The sequence below is a fragment of the Pocillopora damicornis genome, chromosome 2, assembly GCF_964200805.1.
Source record: "Pocillopora damicornis chromosome 2, jaPocDami1.2, whole genome shotgun sequence".
NCBI classification, from domain to species: domain Eukaryota; kingdom Metazoa; phylum Cnidaria; class Anthozoa; order Scleractinia; family Pocilloporidae; genus Pocillopora; species Pocillopora damicornis.
This window is the reverse complement of record NC_142671.1, coordinates 26,120,363-26,146,452: the sequence shown is the minus strand read 5'-3', so window position 1 is coordinate 26,146,452 and position 26,090 is coordinate 26,120,363. Positions and strand designations below refer to the sequence as shown.

The window sequence follows — 26,090 nt, the reverse complement described above, 5'->3', positions numbered from 1 at the left end:
ATTTGGTACAATGCAAGGGATGATAAGCGGTCATTGTCGCAAACGAGATGAAATAACTCGAGTTTCGGTTCGGTTTGTTTCATTTATGACAAGGATGAAGCAAGTAATTCTATGAGGCTTTGATGCGAAGTAAACAAGCAAATGAACTCCGTGAAACAAGTCGTATACTCCACACTCTAAGCTGTGAATGAAGAAGGGAAGAGCCCAAGATAGAAATAATTTATAGAATCAGCCACTTAAAACGTAGGATACAGTTGACAATAACTCGAACCTTTCGCGAAGAAAATTTAGTTCATGAACTCTTTTTTTTCCTTTTCCTTTCTTTCCAGTCACCTTCTACATTTATCCTCAGTGGCTCGAACTGTTGACTAGAGAAACTTTCATTTTAGGTAGAAGTTAGGGAGAGTTATCAGTCGTAATTTGTTGATGAAAAGCAGTTGTAGGGAAGAAAGAGGTCGTCTGAAGCAGTATGTGATCACAGCTGTGATTCTGTAATGAAGTTGGTTGTGCTACCGGAAGTAGAGGAGATGCCCTCCATTTGGCTGCTTTGGTCGAGAAAGCACAGTTAGTTGTGCCGAAAGAGTGGCCCGGTTGAGTGCTCAGGATGAAGTGGTCTCGCTCTTTGTGCTGGCTGAGGCCGTCTTCAGTTTACTGTATTGGTAGACGCAGCTAATCCGGCAGTGTTGGTGGAGGTGGTCTGGTTGCGACCTTGTGGTGAGGCAGGGTAATTGACCGAGGTCGTATCTTCCAGTGGTGGTGGAGCTTACTGTAAGTTGTTGATGATGAAGCACAGATGGTGTAATTCTACCTGAGTAAAACATTACTCAGGCAGTGAACAGCGAGTCTCCCTTGTGCATGGAAAGAGAAAATCCAACGATAGTGGTAACAAGTCGGTCAAGTTCGATTTGTGGAGGTCGACTGGTGAAAAGACTTTGCAACTGATAATTTTGGTTGAGGCCACTATGATGAGAATCGAATCTTTCTTACCTGAGATACCAATGATAGCCACACTTGTGAAGTTTCTGACGATGGAAAACTTCTAAAACCGAAACCGGACAAAAGAAAGGTACTGCTTAAGATGAAAAGATGGCAGGAAGAGCATTGAAAATGGCGAAATTAATTCAAAAACAAAGAGAATAAAAATTGCAGCACGTCATATAGATGTAATTGACATCAGTAATAAAAAAAAAACTCCTAAAACCGAAACTGAACAAAAGAAAGGTTTTCCTAAAATAAAAAGATGGTAGGAAGAGCACTAAAAATTGCGAAATGAATTCAAAAACAAAGAGTTTGAAAATTGTAGCACGTCTTATGAATATTATTGACATCAGCAATAAAAAACTTCTAAAACCGAAACCTAATAAAAGAAAAGTACTTTCTAAGATAAAAAGATCGTAGAACATTAAATTGCGAAAGGAATTAAATACCAAGAGAATGGAAAATTGCAGCACGTCGTATAAATATAACTGACATCAGTAATAAAAAAAAATTCTAAAACTGAACCCAAAAAAAATAAAGGTACTGTTTAAGATAAAAGATCGTAGGAAGAGCATTAATAAATGGCGAAAGAGAATGAAAAGCTGTAGCACGTCACATAAATATAATTGACACCAGTAATAATAAAAACTTCTAAACCGAAATCGAACAAAGGAAGGTATTGTCTAAGCTAAAAAGATCGTAGGAAAAGTATTAAAAATTTGAAAAGAGGATGAAAAATTGCAGTACATCGTGAAAAAATAATTGACATCAATAATAAAAGAAAATAAAGAGGTAAATTAAAGACATTTAAATACGTCCAGCCTTTTTCTTTTTCCTTGATTTCTTTTACCCTAGCAAAAGAGAAATGCAGTGTTTGTCAGTGATATTGGTATAACATTTGGATTGCTTGCTGTTTTAAGTGTAACGGGATGTTGATATTGTTTCAGTAGTTCTTGCAAAGACCGTCTAAAGGGTAATATCACTCCTATCACAATACCCATCCTTGGGAGTTTCAAGAACTTAAAGTTATGTGTAAAGACGATTTCAGAGGATTGTAGGCCGAGTTATCTCAGCAAGAGCTACCTACTTACGTTTTTAGGTTATAAATTAGGCGGATTTTCGTCAATTTCAAATCAATTTCCCAGATTGGTCCTAAGTCGTTTTCAAAATATAAAATGCCCGAGTTTTGCAGCAAATGACAATTTTTGCCTTTCTAGTAAACTGATTTCAGTTCAATTACACACTTGTCATAGTTTTACGACAAATGATTGACAAGGTTATAAAAGTTTGGTTTATCGGCGGTGCGTTTGAAGATATGTCTGATTTGGCCAAAATTTGTGAAGTTGCGACAAACCATCCGCACTTGTAAAATGTTCGTGATGAAAGAAAATTTGTCTAAATAAACAACTCAGTCGCCAGTGCAGAAAGGTCCTAATTATAATTTTAAACTAAATTATATTGTTGTTTACAATCTTTAACAGCCCCTAGGATAGTAAGTTTGTCTTGACAATGTGATGGGAAAATCAAGACAGTAGTTTCTTTGACAAGTTCCCAAAAAAGGCAATCCATTCTAACTACTTAATAACCGAGAATGATGTCCTTGATATCTCAAACTGAAGCCGAGATTTGAGGTGTTTTTAAAAACAAGTGAACGGTCGAGGTTATCAAATTTATAGTTATATGGCTATTAAACGTTTCTGATGAAACAAAATGAATCAATTCAACCGGGAATCGACACTTTGCATGCGGTGATGAACGTTCACATGCATTTAAATACGCTTTGCTTGTGCCATAATAAAGTCGTAGTATTCCAATTTCAACAGACGATCAGAGAGGGGGATCTTTTTTTCAGCTTTTTGAATAATTTGATCAGGACCCACATCCTAAGACATACTCAATCACGCTGACAAGTTCAGTTGATTAGATAGTTTGCACTTCTTTACAAGTTACAAGAAAAGCTGAAATGAATAATTTCAGATTTCTAAGGCTGAAAACAAATTAAAGTGCTGCAAGTGAATGCTGACATTTCTTCAAGTATACTTACATCTGCTAGAGCTTTCTTCGCATCCTCCAATTTGCTGTAAAAAGTGAAATACAAAATGGAATTTTACTCTTCCAGTAAGGTTTATGAACTTAAATAATTTAATAAGTCGTGATCTACTAAATGGTTGAATTTACTTAAAAATTAAAAAAGCTTCACTAAGACTTTTTAGATGATCAACTCTTTGTTATTATGTCGACAAGTAATCAAATTATCTAGATATTACGGAGCTATTGGAATTTTCTCTGAGAAAAATTTGTAGCTAAATTTCTCAGTACACGTGCTATTTGCATTTTTAGAAAGAAATTTTGGTAAAATTTTCACCTCGAAATTTTCCACTCACCTTAATTTGTAAATAAATTTGAACTGCATGGTTTACAAATTTACCAGATTAAAAAACTTGAGAAGTATTTCGACTGCTTATTATAGATTTTTCCTCTATTTTCTCCACTGATAACGGGCTATAGATCTTCATTTCCAAAAATTCAAGCGTTTCTGTGACCATGATTTCAACCCAGCCTCTCAGCAGGGCTACACTCTCAGAAAACTTCATCTTAGAAACAGTCTTCTAACCATTGCTGATAAGCGAATAATTATATTATTTTACTTACTTCTCCATGTCATTCAGAGCCATCTTCCCCTGAAAAACCAATTACAAGACTATGTTTACCGATATTGTTCGGTGGTACTTTGAAACACCTCAAGATTTCCCCGTCAACACTTCTCAGTTGCAGGTAGCGGGTGGTTTTTTATTGTTACTTTGGTGAAATTGAAAGACAGTAATCCGAGCCGTGAATAGAAGTTTACTGGTCGTTACGCTAAATTACCTGTAATGCAATATTTTTCTCTAAATTGCTCTGGACGCCTCTGCTCAAAGTAGATCTTTCACAGAGGTCTCGTCAAAATCAAAAAGAAGTCACAAGAATGCTTAAACAGTTTCTTGAACAAGAAGAAACCAGCTTTTGTGTCTTTTTTTTTCGAGCAGTTTAAAGATATTTGGACAAGCGCTTTCACTTTTACGGCGCGACAAGATTCAAAATTTAATGGACAACTTTTAAGTGCAACGGCATGTTTCCAATCTCATCAATCGTTTCGGTAAGACAATAATCTTCAAATATTTCGCCCGTAAATACAAACATAAAAATATTTGTCACTTGATTCCGCTTAACGCATTAGCATGGAAATCAGATTCACCAACAAGATAAAGCGTTCTACGTACAAAGTGCTCAATTACAGATATTTTACCTCCAAGCGATAGATAGCGAAGTTTCTCTCTAATTTCTTCAATTCTCTGTAAAAAGAAGAAAAAAATTTACAACACTCTGTGATATCACTTCACGAAGACAAACAAAATGTCCTTTTGTGTCATTTTACTGGAGCTCCTTAACTCTTATAGCGTTAAGGAATAGTTTAAAATTGGGAAAATATGTGAACCAAATATTTTCAAGCAAATAGAAATGTTTATGGCTCTTACTAATTCTAGAAGAAGTGTTAATTTTTAACAAGGAATTAAGTATTACGAGAGAGGCAAAAGGGTGCTGCAGGGTCTAAAATAAGGGGAAAAGGTTGTAACTTCCCAAATTGATTAATTGATAATTGATTGTGTGCGAATAATCCGACAGCTTGCGATGCCAAAATTTGACTCTAAGACAGACTTAGCAGTTGTTTACTAATTTCAGTATTTTTCAGGTAAGCAAACATTAACCACAAGTTGACACAGGTATAACTTTCTAGCTTATACATTTGCAGCAAGATCGGGAGACATGAAAGCACTTAAAAAGCAGGGTGCTAATGCAACGAATGAGACAACCTTTAGTACTTACATTTTTATTTTTTCTTTTGCTTCCATCTCCTCCTGTGTGTATTTAAGCACATAAACAAACTCAAATCCTCTCTCTTATTAATTATACGCAATAACATAGGATGAGAAAAATTGCGGTGCCTTAGGGTGCCTTAAGACTTCCTAAGGGTGGGGTGGGAGGAGAGTAACCTGTAATGGACTAGCAGTCAGTCCAGGGGAGGGGTGGGAGGAGGGGAACCTGCAATGGACAAACATTCGATTCGATTCAAGTGCATTCATAACGCAGCAAACAGGATGAGGTCCTGGTCCTGTTTTTAGCCCACCTAAGGAGAATTATCTAAGCGATGATCTTTTTCATAAAAAGAACGATGTTTCATCCAAAATCCACATTCCCTTTTAATCAAACATCAATGTTCCTGAGGTTATAACAGAATTTGGACACTTTTTAAAAGATTGATAAACTAAAATAAAAGCAAATACTAGATATAACATCCTCTTCTAAAAACCAAAACCCTAAAACACCCAAGCTCAGATTAAGAGTAAAATTGACAAGGGTGAAGTACCTTGTTAAGGATGCCCCTTGCACAGACAAGATCATCGATGGCTTTTTTATCTGCTTCAGTCTGCTTCCTGCTTGATTCAAGTTCTGATTAAGATAAAGGCAGAGAAATTCTATAGATTGTAAAGGTTAAATCTCATTTGAGTAATCTTAATTTCTAAATATGTCAAACAATCTAATTATCATGATTTGTAATTACATCAACTTTTAACACGAACTAAAACATTTGATAGACGTTTTATTGTTTATCTCAAAATATAGAGTCAGGCTATCAATATGAATTGGTCGCCTGACTCTTTATCATAAGACAAACGATTAAACACCTATCAAGTTATTCACCACGATGAATAATAACATAATTTATCATATAAACTATGGTGTTATACTAGGATTTCCAGCCCTGAGAAAAGCCGTAACAACGCACTTGAAAATATACGATATTTTTTCGCGTGTGTTTGATATCACCAATCAGCTGCTAGCACGTCACTCGCCTTTCTCACCACTCTGTTAGGTTGAAGAATGAACAATAAAGCCTTGACCATTCTCAATCCAAGGTCTTTCGTCGAAATTTTCTCGGATTATGGCTGTTAAAAAACTGAAAAATCCGTATCGTTCACAGACACAGACGTTCAAACTTTTCTAGAATGGGAAGAAAACCAAAGTGCGAAAAGAAAAACCGAAAGTTACGTATTCAGTGGCTTTGGTAATGGCATTTCTCGCGGCTGAGAACAACAATCGACTGCTGGAGCCAAGCTGGTAGAGTTGCCACTGGCCGATTTTGGCACTGTACGTGAAATATTTCTTCTGTCGGTGAGGACAAAGTCAATAACTAAGAATTTTTTTTGAGTGAAAAGTATGTTTATTGTTTTTTTTTGTTATAATTCAACGCATTTTTTCATCATGAATTTGGATGTACGACCGTACAAGGTGCTACTTTTAACATGTGTTGTTAACTGTGCCGCGGGCACTCCAACGCCACGGCTCTGTCCAGTAGTCCAGTGGTCAGTGCACTGGGTTCCGAGTCGGACGACCCGAGTTCTAGTCCTGGCCGGCGCAAGGCGTTGAACCCTTGGGACGTACGGGAAAAAAAAAAGCGAGCTCCTCTTTTAGGCTTGGCTAAATCTATATATTACACAGTTAATTATAGATATGGAACACTCGAAGAGAAATTCCATATCAATGTACACCCATATATTACTCTCTATTTTCAGCATTGCACTTAAAATTAATTATTATTAGAATCCTTTAAAATGTGCCCTGCTCCCAGCGTGTGGCTTCGTAGCTCAGTCGGTAGTTGCACACAACTAGTGTCTGGGAGACTGGAAAAGTTTCTTTCCTGCCGTTGCATAAATTGCAGCTCACTTTAGTACTAATCATACAACAAAGATAACTTATTTAACAGGATAACACTTGGAAAAAGCTGCAATTTGTAATTGACATTGTCTATATTTGTAAGTCCCTTAAATCTACACGCAAAATCACGATTAAGGTGACTTTGCCTCGTTGGGCTCCTCTAGAACTGAGAAAAAGGGAAAGCCAGATATGTCTGAGATCTGTCTAGTTTTTAAAAAAGACAAACATTCCCTTTTCATACCATCATTCCACTTACCTTTTTTCAAGCAAGAAACTTGTCCTTTAAGAGTTTCTTCTCGTTGTTCAGCCTCAATCTTCTGATCCTTAATGGCTCTCAGCTTTTTCTGGATGGCTTCTCCTATTGCACTTTGGTGCAGTGTTTCCTGTCTCAGCCCGTTTATCTCGTCTTCCTTTGCCTTCAACTCCACTGCTTTCTGTGTGTTTTCCGTGGCCAGCCGATCAATGCTGATAAGTTGCTGATCAAAATCTTGCTGGACTTTGTTTAGGCGAGCATTCAACACATCCGTATACTCCACAGCTTTTTCATTCATTATCTAAAAAATAAACCAAATATTATCATCGACACTTGAAAGCCATTCCTCTCTAATTAAAGAAGTATCCATAACCAGGGGAAGCCTAAAAGTTTTTTTTTCTATAGCGCGAATATTGACATGATGTTTGAAGACATGAAAATTAAATAGAAACTCTTAACAAATTTACCCTCTGTTCCTTGAGTTGCTGGTCAAGTTTTGTGATGTCTTCCTGTGCACGTTGAAGATTTTCTGTTTTTGTCTTCAGCTCAGCAGTTCCATTTTCTAAATCGCTCTTTGCTTGACTCAACTCCTTTTTAAGTTCCTCTCCTTTTCTAGCTTCTCGCTGGGCTTGATCACTTTGGACTTGGATTTCTTCTTTAAACTGTCGGAACAAAAAAAATCCCACAAATTTAACCAAATTTTTAACCATGGAAACCTGTTTCTATTAATTTTAAAATGTGATGGACACCTTAGAAGATAATCTTGCTTTCTAACCTTTTTACTGGAAGAAAAAAATGATATTCCTTGCTTCTTAATAACCATTTATAAAGATAGCAATATTAGGGAGTCGGAGAGGTTTGATGGACATCTGTGGCAAACATATCAAGATTTATATATGAGACCCTATATCTGCCAACTTCTACAAAGAAATGACAACAGGGTCAAGCACTTCCTTGGCATAGATTGGCAAGTTTATAGTCATACGTTGTAATGAGTCAAAAACTGCATTTTCTCTAACTTTAAAAATGTACCTGAGAACACACGATGAGCTACTGTAGGAAGATGTTTTTGTCTTTAAACTTTTGAGTACAGATATATGCTCGTGGTTTAACTAGGAGGAATGTAAATACTCCAGGTTCATTTATAACGCAGTAAACAGGATGAGGTCCGAGAACAAGAGCCACTTGACTCCAAATTCAAACATTTTTAAAGGATTTGTCGACAAAATAAAATAAAATATTTAATATAACATCCCCTTCTAAAAACCAAAAACACAAACTACCTAAGCTCAGATTAAGTATAAAATTGACAAGAGTAAAGTACCTGGTTAAGGATGTCCCTTTCACAGACAAGATCATCGATGGCTTTTTTATCTGCTTCAGCTTGATTTTTCCTTGATTCAAGTTCTGAATAAGATAAAGGAAGAGAGAGATTATAGATTGTCATCTCATTTGAGCAATTTTAATTGATAAGTATGTCGAACAATCTAATTATTATCATTTGTAATGTCATAAAGTTTTTAACGATAAATAAAGAATTTAATAGATGTTTTAATGTTTATCTCACCATATTGAGTCAGGCAATCGATATGAATTGTTCGCCTGACTCCATATCGTGACACGAACCATACAACATCTATAAAAATAATCACCAAAATGGATACCAACATAATTTCTATCACTGAACTAAAAGTTTATTATCACAAGAATCCTTTAAATTGTGTGGCTCCCAGCGTGTGGCTTCGTAGCTCAGTTGGCAGTTGCACACAACTAGTGTCTGGGAGACTGGAAAGCTTCTTTCCTGCCGTTCCATAAATTGCAGCTCACCTTTCTTTTAATCATACAACAAAGATAACTTATATATAGGATAATACTTTAAAAAAGCTGCATTGTAGTTGACCTTGCCTATATTTGTTAATCCCTTAAATCTACACGCAAAATCACGATTAAGGTGACTTCGCCTTGTTGGGCTCCTCTAGAACTGAAGAAAAGGGAAAGCCAGATATGTCTGAGATCTGCCTAGTTTCAAAAAAGACAAACATTCTCTTTTCATACCATCATTCCACTTACCTTTTTTCAAGCAAGAAACCTGTCCCTTAAGAGTTTCTTCTCGTTGTTCAGCCTCAATCTTCAAATCCTCGATGGCTCTCAGCTTTCTCTGGATGGCTTCTGCCATTGCACTTTGGTGCAGTGTTTCCTGTCTCAGCCCGTTTATCTCGTCTTCCTTTGCCTTCAACTCCGCTGCTTTCTGTGTGTTTTCCGTGGCCAGCCGATCAATACTGATAAGTTGCTGATCAAAATCTTGCTGGACTTTGTTTAGGCGAGCATTCAACACATCCGTATACTCCACAGCTTTTTCATTCATTATCTAAAATAAACCAAATATTATCATCGACACTTGAAAGCCATTCCTCTCTAATTAAAGAAGTATCCATAACCAGGGGAAGCCTAAAAGTTTTTTTTCTATCGTGCGAATATTGACATGAACGTTTGAAGACAAATGAAAATTGAATAGAAACTCTTAACAAATTTACCCTCTGTTCCTTGAGTTGCTGGTCAAGTTTTGTGATGTCTTCCTGTGCACGTTGAAGATTTTCTGTTTTTGTCATTAGCTCAGCAGTTCTATTTTCTAAATCGCTCTTTGCTTGACTCAACTCCTTTTTAAGTTCCTCTCCTTTTCTAGCTTCTCGCTGGGCTTGATCACTTTGGACTTGGATTTCTTCTTTAAACTGTCGGAACAAAAAAAATCCCACAAATTTAACCAAATTTTTAACCATGGAAACCTGTTTCCATTAATTTTAAAATGTGATGGACACCTTAGAGGATAATCTTGCTTTCTAACCTTTTTACTGGAAGAAAAAAATGATATTCCTTGCTTCTTAATAACCATTTATAAAGATAGCAATATTAGGGAGTCGGAGAGGTTTGATGGACATCTGTGGCAAACATATCAAGATTTATATATGAGACCCTATATCTGCCAACTTCTACAAAGAAATGACAACAGGGTCAAGCACTTCCTTGGCATAGATTGACAAGTTTATAGTCATACGTTGTAATGAGTCAAAAACTGCATTTTCTCTAACTTTAAAAATGTACCTAAGAACTCACGATGAGCTACTGTAGGAAGATGTTTTTGTCTTTAAACTTTTGAGTACAGATATATGCTCGTGGTTTAACTAGGAGGAATGTAAATACTCCAGGTTCATTTATAACGCAGTAAACAGGATGAGGTCCGAGAACAAGAGCCACTTGACTCCAAATTCAAACATTTTTAAAGGATTTGTCAACAAAAATAAAATAAAATATTTAATATAACATCCCCTTCTAAAAACCAAAAACACAAACTACCTAAGCTCAGATTAAGTATAAAATTGACAAGAGTAAAGTACCTGGTTAAGGATGTCCCTTTCACAGACAAGATCATCGATGGCTTTTTTATCTGCTTCAGCTTGATTTTTCCTTGATTCAAGTTCTGAATAAGATAAAGGAAGAGAGAGATTATAGATTGTCATCTCATTTGAGCAATTTTAATTGATAAGTATGTCGAACAATCTAATTATTATCATTTGTAATGACATAAAGTTTTTAACGAGAACTAAAGAATTTAATAGATGTTTTAATGTTTATCTCACCATATTGAGTCAGGCAATCGATATGAATTGTTCGCCTGACTCCATACCGTGACACGAACCATACAACTTCTATAAAAATAATCACCACAATGGATACCAACATAATTTCTATCACTGAACTAAAAGTTTATTATCACAAGAATCCTTTAAATTGTGCCCCGCTCCCAGCGTGTAGCTTCGTAGCTCAGTTGGTAGTTGCACACAACTAGTGTCTGGGAGACTGGAAAGCTTCTTCCCTGCCGTTGTATAAATTGCAGCTCACCTTTCTTTTAATCATACAACAAAGATAACTTATATATAGGATAATACTTTGAAAAAGCTGCATTGTAGTTGACCTTGTCTATATTTGTAAGTCCCTTAAATCTACACGCAAAATCACGATTAAGGTGACTTTGCCTTGTTGGGCTCCTCTAGAACTGAGAAAAAGGGAAAGCCAGATATGTCTGAGATCTGCCTAGTTTCAAAAAAGACAAACATTCTCTTTTCATACCATCATTCCACTTACCTTTTTTCAAGCAAGAAACTTGTCCTTTAAGAGTTTCTTCTCGTTGTTCAGCATTAATCTTCAAATCCTCGATGGCTCTCAGCTTTCTCTGGATGGCTTCTGCCACTACACTTCGGTGCAGTGTTTCCTGTCTCAGCCCGTTTATCTCGTCTTCCTTTGCCTTCAACTCGGCTGCTTTCTGTGTGTTTTCCGTGGCCAGCCGATCAATGCTGACAAGTTTCTGATCAAAATCTTGCTGGACTTTGTTTAGGCGAGTATTCAACACGTCTGTATACTCCATAGCTTTTTCATTCATTATCTAAAAAATAAATCAAATATTATCATCAACACTTGAAAGCCTTTCCTCTCTAATTAAAGAAGTATCCATGACCGAGGAAAGCCTAAAATTTTTTTTTCTATCGCGAGAATTTTGACATGAACGTTTGAAGACAAATGAAAATTGAATAGAAACTCTTAACAAATTTACCCTCTGTTCCTTGAGTTGCTGGTCAAGTTTTGTGATGTCTTCCTGTGCACGTTGAAGATTTTCTGTTTTTGTCTTCAGCTCAGCAGTTCTATTTTCTAAATCGCTCTTTGCTTGACTCAACTCCTTTTCAAGTTCCTCCCCTTTTTTTGCTTCTTTCTGAGCTCTGTCACTTTGGACTTGGATGTCTACTTTAACCTGTGAAAACAAAAAATCAAACAAATTTAACCTATCGCATAACTATGGAAACCTGTTTCCATTAATTTTAAAATGTGATGGACCCCTCAGAAGATAATCTTGCTTTCTAACCTTTTACTGAAACAAAAAAAATCATATTCGTTGCTTTTTCATAACCATTGTTATTACATACATAGCAATATTGGGGAGTCCGAGAGGTTTCATCGACATTTGTGGCAAACACATCAAGATTTATATGAGACCTTATATTTGCCAGTTTCTACAACAAAATGACAGCAGGGTCTAGCACTTGCTTGGCATAGATTGGCAAGTTTAGAGTCATACGTTGTAATGAGTCAAAAACTGCATTTTCTCTAACTTTAAAAATTTACTTAAGAACAAACGATGAGCAACTGTTTGAAGATGTTTTTGTCTTCAAAATTTAGAATACAGATGTTTGCCAGCAGCTTATCCAGGAGGAATGTAAATACTCCAGGTTCATTCAAAACGCAGCAAACGGGATGAGGTCCGACAACAAGAACCTCTTGACTCCAAATTCAAAATTTTTTAAAGGGTTTATTGACAAAAATAAAACCAAATATTAGATACAACATCCCCTTCTAAAAACCGAAAACAAAAAACTCCTAAGCCCAGATTAAGAGTAAAATCGATAAGAGTAAAGTACCTGGTTAAGGATGTCCCTTTCGCAGACAAGATCATCGATGGCTTTTTTATCTGCTTCAGCTTCCATTCTGCTTGATTCAAGTTCTGATTACAATAAAGGAAGGGAGAGTTTATAGATTGTAATGGTTACATCTCATTTGAGTAATCTTAATTGGTAAGCATGTTTGACGATCTAATTATCACTATTTGTAATGACATAGATTTTAACGAGAACTAAAGAATTTAATAGAATTTTTATCGTTTATGTCACCGTAATGAGTCAGGCAATCGACATGAATTGTTTGCCTGACTCAATATCGTGACACGAACCATACAACATCTATCAAAATATTCACCGCAATGGATAGCAACATAATTTCTAACATTGAACTAAAAGTTTATTATCATAACAATCCTTTATGTTGTGCCCCGCTACCAGTGTGTGGCTTCGTAGCTCAGTTGGTAGTTGCACACAACTAGGGTCTGGGAGACTGGAAAAGCTTCTTTCCTGCCGTTCCATAAATTGCAGCTCACCTTAGTACTAATCATACAACAAAAATAACTTAGTTAACAGGATAACACTTTGAAAAAGCTGCAATTTGTGGTTGACCTTGTCTATATTTGTAAGTCCCTTAAATCTACAGCAAAGTCTTGATTAAGGTGACTTTGCCTCGTTGGGGCTACTCTAGAAATGAGGAAAAGGGAAAGCCAGATATGTCTGAGATCTGCCTAGTTTCAAAATAGACAAACATTCTCTTTTCATACCATCATTCCACTTACCTTTTTTCAAGGCAGAAACTTGTCCTTTAAGAGTTTCTTCTCGTTGTTCAGCCTCAATCTTCTGATCCTCAATGGCTCTCAGCTTTCTCTGGATGGCTTCTGCCATTGCACTTTGGTGCAGTGTTTCCTGTCTCAGCCCGTTTATCTCGTCTTCCTTTGCCTTCAACTCCGCTGCTTTCTGTGTGTTTTCCGTGGCCAGCCGATCAATGCTGACAAGTTTCTGATCAAAATCTTGCTGGACTTTGTTTAGGCGAGCATTCAACACATCCGTATACTCCACAGCTTTTTCATTCATTATCTAAAATAAATCAAATATTATCATCAACACTTGGAAGCCATTCCTCTCTAATTAAAGAAGTATCCATGACTAAGGGAAGCTTAAAAGTTTTTTTTTTTTTTTGAAGACAAATGAAAATTGAATAAAAACTCTAAACAAATTTACCCTCTGTTCCTTGAGTTGCTGGTCAAGTTTTGTGATGTCTTCCTGTGCACGTTGAAGATTTCCTGCTTTTGTCTGCAGCTCAGCAGTTCTATTTTCTAAATCGCTCTTTGCTTGACTCAACTCCTTTTTAAGTTCCTCTCCTTTTCTAGCTTCTCGCTGAGCTTTATTACTTTGGACTTGAATGTCTTCTTTCAGCTGTCAAAAAAAAAAAGTCATGCGAATGTAACCTAATGTGTAACTATGGAAACCTGTCGTCTATTAATTTAAGATCTAATGGACCACTTAGAAGATCATTGTGCTTTCTAACTTTTTACTGAAAAAAAATCATATTCGTTGCTTGTTGATAAACATTTATTAAAAAATATCAATATTAAGGAGTCTGTGAGGTTTCATGGAAATTTGTGGCAGACATAAAAATTTATAAGGGACCCCATATTTACCAGTTTCTAAAAAAAATGACAACAGGGTCTAGCATTTGCTTTGCACGGATTTGCGAGTCTTACTTTTCATACTTTTTTAAAACACGATAACGTAGATGTTTTTGCAAAGTTACTAAACTGCACGCGATAACTTACTGTATAAAGACGGTTTTTATGTTGAAATTTTTGTTGAACATTTGCTGGCTCATGAAAATTCACAGAGCATGTAAAAGAGCGAAAGAAAATTTGAATGGAAAATATGAAATAAAAACCCTTACTCTGGCAATTTCAGACAGCTTTTCATCCCTCTCTTTTGTCAGCTCGTGCTTGATTTTAAGCAGCTCCTCCACACTTTAAGAGAATGAATCAAACAGAATAAATGAGTCAGAGAGAACTAAGTGCTACAACTGCTCGTGAGATTTTCCAAAGTGACACGGGTTCCATTCATTTTTAACCTGTGCTAATTATCAGTCTAACTTCCGCACCAAACTGCAAATAATACAACTCAACTTTTCGTCTCTGAAGTGTTGCTCAACATTTCTAGGGAAAATATCAGTTACAAGATTCAGTAAAACACTATTTCTTTATTTTGAATTTAGGCCAATGTTAAAATCAATGCAGCCTCACGGATGATCTGTTTTGTGTTACCTAGACATAAAATCATGAAATTAATTAGATTAAGCATCAATTTAAAAGTTCTCATCGTATTTCCCTTTATCGTTTATACTCATACCTCTCGAGCTCTTCTTGCTCTTTTCTTCGTTGCTGTTCCTGTGTAGTATTATATTAAAAGAGAAAAATACTTCTATTTTACATTTGAATGCTAAAATACACTTGAAAGTAAGAGGTTGCCCGGATTTTCCTTTTGACCTTCCCTGCTAACACTCACGGTATTCCATTCACGTCCTTACAGTTTAACTTATCAGCCAATACTTAATTTTGGTAAAATTATCGCCAAATATTAGATCTAGGTTGACATTATTCAAAACAATGCTCTTCGTTGCTTACGAGGTGGTGGAATAATAAACAAAGAAGAGTAGCCTCTTCCGTCGTGACAAATTTGATTCCTGCACTTTTAATCCATACCCAGCGGATCAAAAGATGCGTGACTATCCATAATCACTGCATAAAAAGAATATTCCACCTTCTAATATATCAAATGTAACGTGTCACCCGGCCGAAAACTGGGGGATATATGGTGTTATCAAATTTTCAACTAAAATTTGAAAATCAAAAGCAATAAAGGGTCAGAAAGCTGTTCGAAAAAATTTGTACTGCGCGTAGCCAAAATATCCTATGGATTGTGAGTACACAATGATCTATATTTGGCGTGAAAGTGTTCTTGAATATTTCACCTTGAACATTTTCTGTGTATCGGAGCTATTGGTATTCCTTGAGCTTCGCTCTCGGAAAACCACCCACGTTAAAAAGCTTCTCCTTTATAATTTTCTTCGCTTTTACTTTAGTAAAGTAACAACTTTTGCCCACATATATGCTAAGATACTCACAATGATTCGGGTCTGTACCCTAGTGTTTCGATCTGTGACAGAGATATAAATGTTCAAATTCTAAACTGCATTTATGAGCAATGATAATGACGATAGTAACAGCATTTAGAATGATATTTATCAGATGTAATTATCTACTAATGTGTTTTTGGTGTAAATTCTACCTTAATCAATTTTCTTACAGTTCACCAGGTTTTAGTCATCTATTTAGTTAGCGCACCCATTAGAAACAAAAGAAGTAATATAGGTAACACATATTCATATTCATTCAATGGATTTACCTCCAGTTCTCCTTACTCCAATTCCGCTTGACTCAAGAGCCCGTAGGCAAAATCTCGCTCGTCCTGTTAACCAAAAGAGAGGTTTCTTGGTTGTCGGCAATAAATAATAAAAATTGAGATGCACTAAATAATAAAAACTGAGATTTGAATTTAAATTCAAACATTCAATGTTTTCCTAGAAGGTACAAACAAATTTTTTTTCTTACTCTTTTCACCTCATAGGATTTCTCAGACTAATGATCAATTCGACCAGCTTAAACTGGAAAAGAAACACAAGAAGGCAGTAGCCAGGGAAGACGATTATGCTAAGGTAAATGTTGAAAGGACTACTCTTGGCGTCGTGTCCATGCTCTCTTATCCGCACCATGCGAGGCCAATCCTCCCGAGGAGATCCCCAGAGCTCCAAACAGAATTTGATCCATGTTTTATAATGCGATTATCGTACTCGTGAGTCAGAAGACTTAGCAAAAAACGGTTCCGAGATCTTCTGCTTTAGACACTGATGACGAATTTAGCCTTAGAGACCAAGCCTACTATAATCTTGAACGGCAAAATCGTGCGAAGGAGGAATTCGTAAATCAGCAGCAGAAAACTCCTTATCTAGAAAAAAAGCCCCCGTTTAATGTTTTTTCGCGGATGTCTTCGAGACTGTTATAAAGACACATAAAGAAGAGCTCAACAGATTGTGCGTAGCTGTTTGCGCCTAAACCCAGAAGGAAGCTGGATCTGTAGGTGTTTCAATTCTCCTGTTCGATTGCACCAACATCCTCAAAACTACCGGGTATCTCAACATGGTTTAAATCCCCGACAACATAAGAAATGTTCTGGAGAGATTGTCTCCTAAGATGCAGAGCAGGTGGCGAGACATCAACGATCGTATTCTTGATAAAGTAGGAGGAGTGCGTCGTGTAGGTTTCTTAATTAGTTAATTAGTTAACGGAACTGTTCCGTCTGCAAACGTTTTTATTTCGTTTAAAAGAACAGCCTGTGTTTCTCGTGTTTCAGAAAAAGACATCAATCGATATGATGCTGCAAGAAGAAGCCCTGCGCGCACTGCAATCTGTGATGGGAGACATGCAACTGTGATGCACCTGGTTGTATCTTGGTTCGTCTCGACTGGCACATTTGATTTAAAAGTGCTCATTAAAGATCGACTTTGTACTAGGCGTGGTATACTTTCAATGATCAATTCCGTTCGTGACTTGCTGGAATGGCAGCTCCGTTTATTCTTCCAGGGATGCTTTTTCATCAGGACTTGGATCCAAAGGGCTTAGAATGGGACGAAGAAATTTTAGAGAATCGCTTGATCCCCTAACGAACATGGCATGAGGTTGGAGATCTTTGCGCCTTCGGATCTTCCATAGAACACCCGTACTGTCGGAAAAGAGGCTCGCGCTCTTTATTGAAGTCTTAAAACAAATGTCATTCCAGTGTAAGACGACCGGCTAACTTGAAGATTGTACCCGTTGGCCCCGGTAATTAAAGAGTTGAAGAAAGCTGTTAGACCGACAATTGCTCCAGAACAAGACATTCGAACTTGGACTAAAGTATAGAGATTCAATCCATCAGCTGCCCACACTTTTGAGGAGCCCACAAATTTAAAGACTGAAAACTGCAAGGAAAGTCATTTATGCCGTAGAGATATAATAATATAATAGGGGTCCGAGTGGTGACCGGTGAGGAGCTGATCACAGTGTTCGTAGAGTCCCAGCTGTTATTCCCCGTCCGTTAACCTAGCGGAGTTCAGATCACCAAACGAGGTTGTGCTAACCCCAAACCATCATTTCGCTCGGGCCAAACGGGAGGACAGGTGGCCACTGAATCTGTCAAAAGCACTTCTGTTTTTAAGACGTCAAAGATGGCGATTGGAGGAAATGGCGCAAATAATGTGTTCCTGCCCTTAGGACCTTAAGCCGCTAATACAAAGTGACATGCCAGATATCAACGATTTTATAAGCCAATCGCGGCGATTAGTGTTGAAAACCGTCATCGCTGCAGCGGGCGCGCCTGATGATTTTCGCCGATCAACGAATAAAATCGCTAAGTGTTTTCTGGCGTAAGAATTGGAGACGTAGACCTTGTGATTATGCTCGACACTCCAAAACAAAGTTGACCATGAGGACGAATTGTTGCAGTGTATCATGGCCACACCCGTGATGGCCACACCCGTGTAGCTTTTAAAATTTGAGTATGTAGCCAAGATTGTCATTTGACCAATTAAAAAACTGAAACATCTTAACCGTAATTCAGAAACATGCTATGGGAAGGCAAAATGTTTTAAAATAAAAGCCAACTGACGTGACGCGTGACGCGTAACGCGTGCTCAGACATTTAAATTTTGGAAGCTCGCGCGAAATTACGCGTAGGACTATGGGTTGTGTGAGTAGCCGTTTTTATTTGTTTTCTCTCTCCAAGCTGGAGTTGCACTTTTTAGCGACTTTGCGTGTGCAAGTTATTCCATGCATGGAGAATTCGCGTAGTTTTTATTTAAATTTAATATCGCTTACGAACAATAAGATAGAATCGAAATCGACTACCAATTTTTTCTTAGAAGGGTAAAGTGAAATTCTCTGTTTCCTTTTGTTTTCTTTTCCTTTCCTGGCAATTCTCATGAAATTTAAACAGTGATGAATAATATGTTATGCACGCTTCTGTCAAATCACGATAGTTTGCTCAACCTTGTCGAATAACTGTCAAGAGGTCTCTCAAGCCGAAGAGATACTAGGTGAATTAATTCGCCGATGGCGACGAATTTGATTGCTGGCGAAAATGGCCGATATCTGACATGCCACATACCGGTGAATTCATACGTCAATCGCAGCGACCAGAAAACTCGCGCCACTCTTTATACTAATCAGGTACAAAAATTAAACCAATCACCACATGGTCTCTCACGTTTTCCCGCGCTTCAGGCAGTTTGATTGGTTTTACTTTGAGTTCTCATCTTCAAGGCATTTGCCGTCCATCTGATTTGCTGTTGTGATTACTTTGGTTTCGTTTTACGATATTTTGTTAAAAAGCGTTCTATATTGTAATTCATCGAGATCAGTAGATCTGCAACCTTCTTTGCGATATTTACCGATCATACTCCACTTAATTATTGAAGTAAAATGTATCAAAAAGTTCGTGCGGAAGGATTGTTGATATGTTGTTGCCATGGTTTTCAGTTTGCAAGACGCCCAATGTTAAGCGCTGAGGATATTTCCTGTCGTCGTTACCGTTGTTTATATTAAAAGATATATTATATTTAGGTTCTCAGTTTCTTGTTTTTTAAGTTAGAAAATACATTGTCTTAGCTGTTATGTTTGTTTCATTGACTTTAACCTGAAAAAACATTCCGAATCTAATTCTAGAAAGCCATGTTGCCGACATTTTTACCAGATATCTAGAGGTTTGGTTTTTGCCTCAAAACCATCTGATTTCCTTTTCTCTCGAGGTCGCACAAATCAGCGCATTGAAAATGATCGCAACAAAATCTTCTCGTTAGACAAACCTTACAGTCTACTGAAATTCGAAACTCGTTTAGAGATTGAGCTAAGTGTTGAAAAGGTAGCGTAAATTGGCGTTCTCAAAAATGGCGTTGAAAACTGTCTGTTATAGAATTAAAGTGAATAACGATGTAAACAATTACATTACAAAGCATGAACTAACCTCTCCCAGCTCTTCCAGTCATTTTCAGACGAAATTTAGTTTTGTTTTATCAAACGTAGTCAATAAACAATATCCTGACTCACTGCGATGTACTTCTGCGAAAACTTCCTTTATGACGTAAGGTAATATAAAATTTTGCGCGCGGCAGACATGGTGACGAGGTTCCACGCATAAGATGTCTTTGCATTGGTCTAGATACAGTCGCTTTCGTGTTCGCATTTTGAATTTTGCAATGCTTATGTCGGGCATATGAAGATATCAAATATTGTACGTGAACGTTCTGCAAATATAAGTAACTTGTAGCAATGGGTTCAGACCTTAAAGGCAAAACCAATGAAGCAAGTTTAGCTTTTAACAAGAGGGAATGACCTAAGAATTTAGGAAACGGAGAGGTGGATCAAATGAAAGATTCTGATTTCGTTTCCATTTTCGACTCTAAGTCAATCAGGGGGATCCAATTCGAATTGCCTAGGTGTCAAATTGCTCAGGATAAAATCGTGTAGGCAAGAGTTCAAGAAGGTTTAAATTACCCCCACTTACCCAGGGTAACATCGAAAGTGGCTCGAGTAAGCGAGGACGCCAGTTAATGGGACTCGCTTGGGTTTTTTTTTTCTTTACTTACCGAAACCTTTTTCTCTTTATTCACTTCTTAAAGCTCAGGAAGCCCAAGCTCCGTAAATATGCAAATACATTTATGTTGCTCAGTGACTGAAATATATTGGTTTGCATGGGAATAGACGGTCGCACTGCAGACGTAAATAATCTAGACAAAGTTACCTTACTTAAGTAGCTATTTCTTTACATTGTGTGAGTTTCGTGAGCTAATTTAGGGCCGTTTAGCTCGGTTTTTATTCAGCTGCCCTCCCCTCTATATGATCCATTCTCGAGGAAGGACACTGTATGACACCAAGACGACCTTTTCGCGGCAAAGTCCGCCATTTTGAAAATGAGACAAACTCCTATGTTACTGAAAGCAGGAATGGGGAATGGGAATGGGAAAACAAAATGGGTAATTAAAAACAAGAAATTATTATTATTATTTTTTTGTTCTAGATTTCCTGTTACTAACGAGGAACAGATATTTTTCATCGATGGGCTCCTGACAGATCATGAATGTCCAAGGACAAATATACGCGCAAAATAGAGGCTATTGTGTTTATTATCCTTTAAATATTTTGAAACTTGCGTCACAAAATGTCTTCGAACAGCTTGCTGTTTCTTGCGTAGGATGTTTTCTTTTGAGTGTCCTCTGGTACGACTTCATGAACAAGCAAATATTTTCTTTCTTCTGTAACAACCATGCATAAGACGCTTTAAATGGAACAATAATGACAAAATAATACATTCCTTGGATTTCGGCCAAATGTGATATTATTTTAAAACAGTATTACATGACAAGACTTCGCTGTTTGTTTCAATATGCAAAGCCACGCTGGCGTCGAGTCCCGAGTCGTGGCTGACCAACAAAAGCTAATGAATGTTTGTTTATGGAGCTGAGAAATACATTAAGAATAATCGGTCTTACCTTAGGAGAATTCCGTCAGAAAGGAGGTAAAAAGATTGACTAAACTATTGCACACTCGCCATACGCCTGAAATATGGCAATACCCAGTGTCTTTTGCTGGAGTTTGTCGGATGTTACTAAAAGCAGGAATAGAAGAATGAGGATTGAGGAATGGAGATTATGGAGTGGAGATTATGGAATGAAGATTGTGGAATGGAGATTGTGGAATGGAGATTGTGGAATAGAGATTGTAAAATAAAGTTTATGGAATGGAGATTGTGGAATGGGGACTGTGAAATGAGGATTGTGGAATGGGGATTGTAGAATAGGGATTGTAGAATAGGAATTGTAGAATAGGGATTGTGGAATAGGGATTGTGGAATGGGGATTGTAGAATAGGGATTGTGGAATGGGGATTGTAGAATGAGGATTGTGGAATAGGGATTGTAGAATAGGGATTGTGGAATAGGGATTGTAGAATAGGGATTGTGGAATGGGGATTGAAGAATAGGGATTGTGAAATGAGGATTGTAGAATGGGGATTGTAGAATGGGGATTCTTGGTTTTCACCCACGTGACTTTTGTCGTGACGACGGTTGCTATCCGCCATGTTGGTGCCCAAACAAATAGTTACAAATGCCCTTGTAGTAAGGTGTGAGTGAGAAAATAAAAATGGTTCTTTGTGTTGTCTTCGGCTGCGGCAGCAGAGGTGATTGGGTCAAAGGGATTGGATTTTATCGAATACCATTAGTCATTAAAGTCTTTGGGAAGTCTCGGTCTGCCTCTTATGAGTTTTGATGTCCCAGGTGAAACTTTTTGCGAATCTTTCCCCTTTGAACACCGTGGTATCGAAAAGTGATTTGGTTGATTCTCTAATATTTCAGCCGTGAATTGATAGTAGGGTGGAAATAGTAAGCTCGTTTAATGAACCAATTTACCTCTTTTCTGTCGCAATCCCAAAGGGAGAAAACGTCATTAATGTAACGTTTCCATTCTTTTGGTTTGGTTCCGCTTTAATTGTTGGATTAATTTCTTTTCAATTTCTTCCATGAAAATATTGGCAAATGGCACTGCTATTTTCATACCCAAAGCGGTTCCATGTTTCTAAAGGAAGCTCTCCTCAATGAATTAAAACGAATTTTCTTCAAGGATTAAGCCAAGCATTTCCGTGAGGTAATGCGTTGGGAGCGGTGCTTTATGATTGAGGAACTTTTCGTATGTTTCTCATCCTATATTCGTTCCTTTTTCTTGACGCATATTTGTGTACCACTTTCTGCGACAATCCAAATGTCTACAAGAGGATCGTTCATCCGCTACTAATATCTCACCTTCACCACAACTACAATCTTGTTAACAATCTCTGCTCCTTGAGCCGATGTTACGAAGCCAGACACCATTTGGTTGTACGCCTCAAGACTTTTGAAGGCTTTAACTTGCTTATTTGTACAATAGCTTGTCTCCAGAACTAAATTAGAAAGAAGGCCCGAGACTTCTATCGGTGACAGACACTTTGAGTTGAATTCAGTGCTCGCTTCGAATGGCTATTGGATCGACATCAACCACATAAATTTTCTTAAAATATCGATCTCAAACGTGGCTTTAACTTAACTTAATAAATACTTATTCTTTCTAAGCCCTCCGCTTAGTTCAAAGCACAGTTATCCTAGGAAGAATATTCTCTTGTGATTCTGGATTTCTTTCACCGGAAATATCCATAAAACAAAAGTATTTGAAAGAGAGCACGGTAGAGATGGCGATATATTTGCATGAAATTTCACACCCGAGGTGAGCACCAACATGGCGGACGCTTAATTTGCATAAATTTATGACGTCAGCTGCAAATTGAGAATTGTAGAATAAAGATCGTGGAATGGGGATTGTAGAACTAGGATTGAGGAATGGGGGATGGAGAATGGAGATTGGGGAATGGGGAATGGGGAATGGGAAATGGGGAATGGGAAATGGGAAATGGGAAATGGGAAATGGAGAATGGGGAATGGAGAATGGAGAATAGAGAATAGAGAATAGAGAATGGGGAATGGGGAATGGGGAATGGGGAATGGGGAATGGGGAATGGGAAATGGAGAATGGGGAATGGAGAATGGAGAATGGAGAATGGGGAACGGAGAATGGAGAATGGGGAATGGGGAATGGGGAATGGAGAATGGAGAATGGGGAATGGGGAATGGAGAATGGAGAATGGAGAATGGAGAATGGGGAATGGGGAATGGGGAATGGAGAATGGAGAATGGAGAATGGGGAATGGGGAATGGGGAATGGAGAATGGAGAATGGAGAATGGAGAATGGAGAATGGAGAATGGAGAATGGAGAATGGAGAATGGAGAATGAGGAATGGGGAATGGAGAATGGAGAATGGAGAACGAGGAATGGGGAATGGAGAATGGGTAATGGCAGGAGACCTTTACCCGGGGCCTCCATACCAATTGTACCCTTGGGTCAACCCTGTCCCGTATCTTTTTATTTTAGAACTAAGATATGTGGGGGAGCTCTTTAATTTCCCGCAAAAACACGCTGACATTTGCATAACACCCTAAAAAAATGGCGGGAGGTTGCATGAACTTTCCGCTCTTTTCGCCATTACTGAAATCTTTTTGCGCGGCCTGCATGTGACGTAAACAATAGAGGACTACAGCTTTCTTATGATTGGCTATTATGGAAACGCCCGCGAAAAATCCCGTGGAGTTGCTTCTAAAAATAAAAAGATACGGGAAAGGGTTGATTCAGAGGTTAAGTATGGAAGATGGAAGCTCCGAGTAATGGGCTCCTCAGAATGAGGAATGAGAAATGAAATGGGAAATCGAAAATGGGAAGTTAATCTCTTTCTTTGTTAATGTTTATTATGTGAAATAGAAATTTTTCAGCGGCGATCATCGATATCCATGCTTTCTTTGGAAAACCTCCAGAGGCAAAGTTTAAGAAAGGGAATAAATTGATGATAACGATAGAAGTGATACATGACACCTAAAGAATGTTGTAAAACTAAATCTCATTCGTCTCATAAAAAAAGTAAGAGATTAATGAAAGGGCTATTTAAATCGGCTTACTTTAAAACTAATAAATTGGAAGTTTCAAAGAGGTGAGCCGTTTAGTTCGACCCACAGTTGAATATACATTTTAAAAAAGTGTTCATTTCATTTTTCGGAAGTGAGAAAGGATTGCCTGGGTGGGAAATTTCGATCAGACAAAGCACTTGCCTTACTTTTCAAACTAACGACTGTTGCGTAACTGAAAAATAATATCAAAGAATAATTGTACTTTCACGACCGTAAGACGCACCAAGCAGATAACGAATCTATCTGGTTTCAAGTGGTGATTTGCGTGAATATTGCTGGCGAGTGTGCAACAAACTCCTGAACTTCCAAACGTTTCCTGCAAACATGAGTAATCTCGTCCTTAAAGTGTGAACGAACAAGCATATTCCGCGCCAAACGTGACTATTTTTATATTATCCTTCAAATATTTCGACAAATTACGGGAATTAATGTTGACGAACATTTAACGGTTTACTTTTTATAAACAAGCAAACATGTCCCTTCTTTTTTAACAACTACAAAACACTCTCTCGCCTATGGTAATGGACTTATAGCTTGAAAATAAGGGAATATCAATCGGTATATCTTCGATTATGATCTATCAAATATTTTTGCTCGCGCGCGACTAGCTGGTCTGACGCTTCACGTTAACGAATATTCCCCAGCTAAAACTGGGGGATATCTGAGGATATCACCCAAAGGACACTCCCCAATTCTCAAACCTTACGGATACTACGGTAGCTCTTCGTTTTAAATTCAATTAAAGGCGAGAAGGGGGCTTTATGGTTGTAACAGAAGAAGGGAAATCTTGTTTTGTTTATGAAGTCGTGCTACTTAGAAGCAAGCATCCGACGCTGTACGCAGTAAGCTGTTCGTAAACATTTTTTCGTGCGCGCTGCAAAACATGAAGAATAAGAAGCACGACAGCCTGTTCCGATATTTGTCCTTGGACATTATCTGTTCCTCGAAGCTCACACACTCTCGGAAAACTGTTCGCAGGATAAGTATCCGTACATATTTTCGCGCCAAATGGAGGCTATTGTTTATTTATTGAATTTTTAATTTCGAATGTTCTGATGATTCACTCAACTCCGGTTATCAGCTCATATTCCGAGTCAACTTAAACGGAAATGTATCGCAGCAACGCGATTGCAGAGCTGAAAAAAGGCTCCAAATATCAAAAATGTCCAGGATCTAATGAAATTGAATAAAACAATTATTCTTTGCGCATCTTGGCTATTTACCATCTCATATCCAACGCGCTTAATGAATAATTGTCAACTATTCACTTCCGAGCAGTGCGCATGGAGTTTGAGCTGAAAATATTGCGATTGTTGCGGGAATAACCTAGTAAAAATCATACGTTTGTTCTATTTCGTCACTGTTCTAGTATATACTGAAACAACTATTCACCTTATTGTCAGTAGCTGGCGGTAGATATTAATATGACCACTTCGCGGCTCGGTAAATATCCGCCACTAACCACCTTCAATTGACCAAACCCATGAAAAGAAGGGAAGATTTGATAAAAATTTATTGCTCCATTTTTCTGTTAGCCAAATTCTGAATGAAAGGTGTGAAAAATTAATTTTTGATGAAGTTAAATGCATGAGTTATCTTGAGCCTTAGCTGGCCCTGCTGCCATCATCCTACTTCCCACCAAACAGTCTTGTGTGAGAGAACTTAAATTCCAATTCCTTTTCGCCAATCTTCTCTTAACTGACAGGAAGCCTGTTTGCAGGCTACTGCTGTCTTGAGATGGTTCATTGTCGATTGAAAGCACATATCAAGCAATCCCTTTCATGCAAATGCCCGTAATTCTGCAATTTGACACGTATGTTGATCTTTCTGCCCAAAGCCACATAGCTGCCATACTAACACACCCTGCGAAAGGGAAGGGAGGTTCAGGGTGCACCTACTCATTCCATCGTCAACAGAGGCAAACTCACATTTTCCCCGCGTTTACTTTCAGAAGTCTCTGACTTTCCCCATATGATTGCCCCTCCCATTCTGTCATTTGGGA

General features: G+C 37.7%; 1 protein-coding gene across 1 annotated transcript in view; it reads right to left on the bottom strand.

Annotated features, from left to right (window-relative positions):
* The window catches only part of LOC149050515 (uncharacterized), a 46,542-nt gene extending 33,006 nt beyond the window's left edge, over positions 1 to 13,536 (bottom strand). Inside the window, exons 1-12 of the mRNA XM_089192935.1 lie at positions 13,209 to 13,536; positions 12,451 to 12,533; positions 11,592 to 11,786; positions 11,126 to 11,423; positions 10,378 to 10,460; positions 9,520 to 9,714; positions 9,056 to 9,353; positions 8,310 to 8,392; positions 7,453 to 7,647; positions 6,989 to 7,286; positions 5,384 to 5,466; positions 4,265 to 4,310 (exon numbers count right to left, since the gene is read on the bottom strand). Of these exons, the coding sequence (XP_089049061.1) occupies positions 4,265 to 4,310; positions 5,384 to 5,466; positions 6,989 to 7,286; positions 7,453 to 7,647; positions 8,310 to 8,392; positions 9,056 to 9,353; positions 9,520 to 9,714; positions 10,378 to 10,460; positions 11,126 to 11,423; positions 11,592 to 11,786; positions 12,451 to 12,533; positions 13,209 to 13,503 (2,152 nt within the window). The 5' untranslated portion in view covers positions 13,504 to 13,536. The remainder of the gene's footprint in view (positions 1 to 4,264; positions 4,311 to 5,383; positions 5,467 to 6,988; positions 7,287 to 7,452; positions 7,648 to 8,309; positions 8,393 to 9,055; positions 9,354 to 9,519; positions 9,715 to 10,377; positions 10,461 to 11,125; positions 11,424 to 11,591; positions 11,787 to 12,450; positions 12,534 to 13,208) is intronic.
* Between the last annotated feature and the right edge of the window lie 12,554 nt (positions 13,537 to 26,090).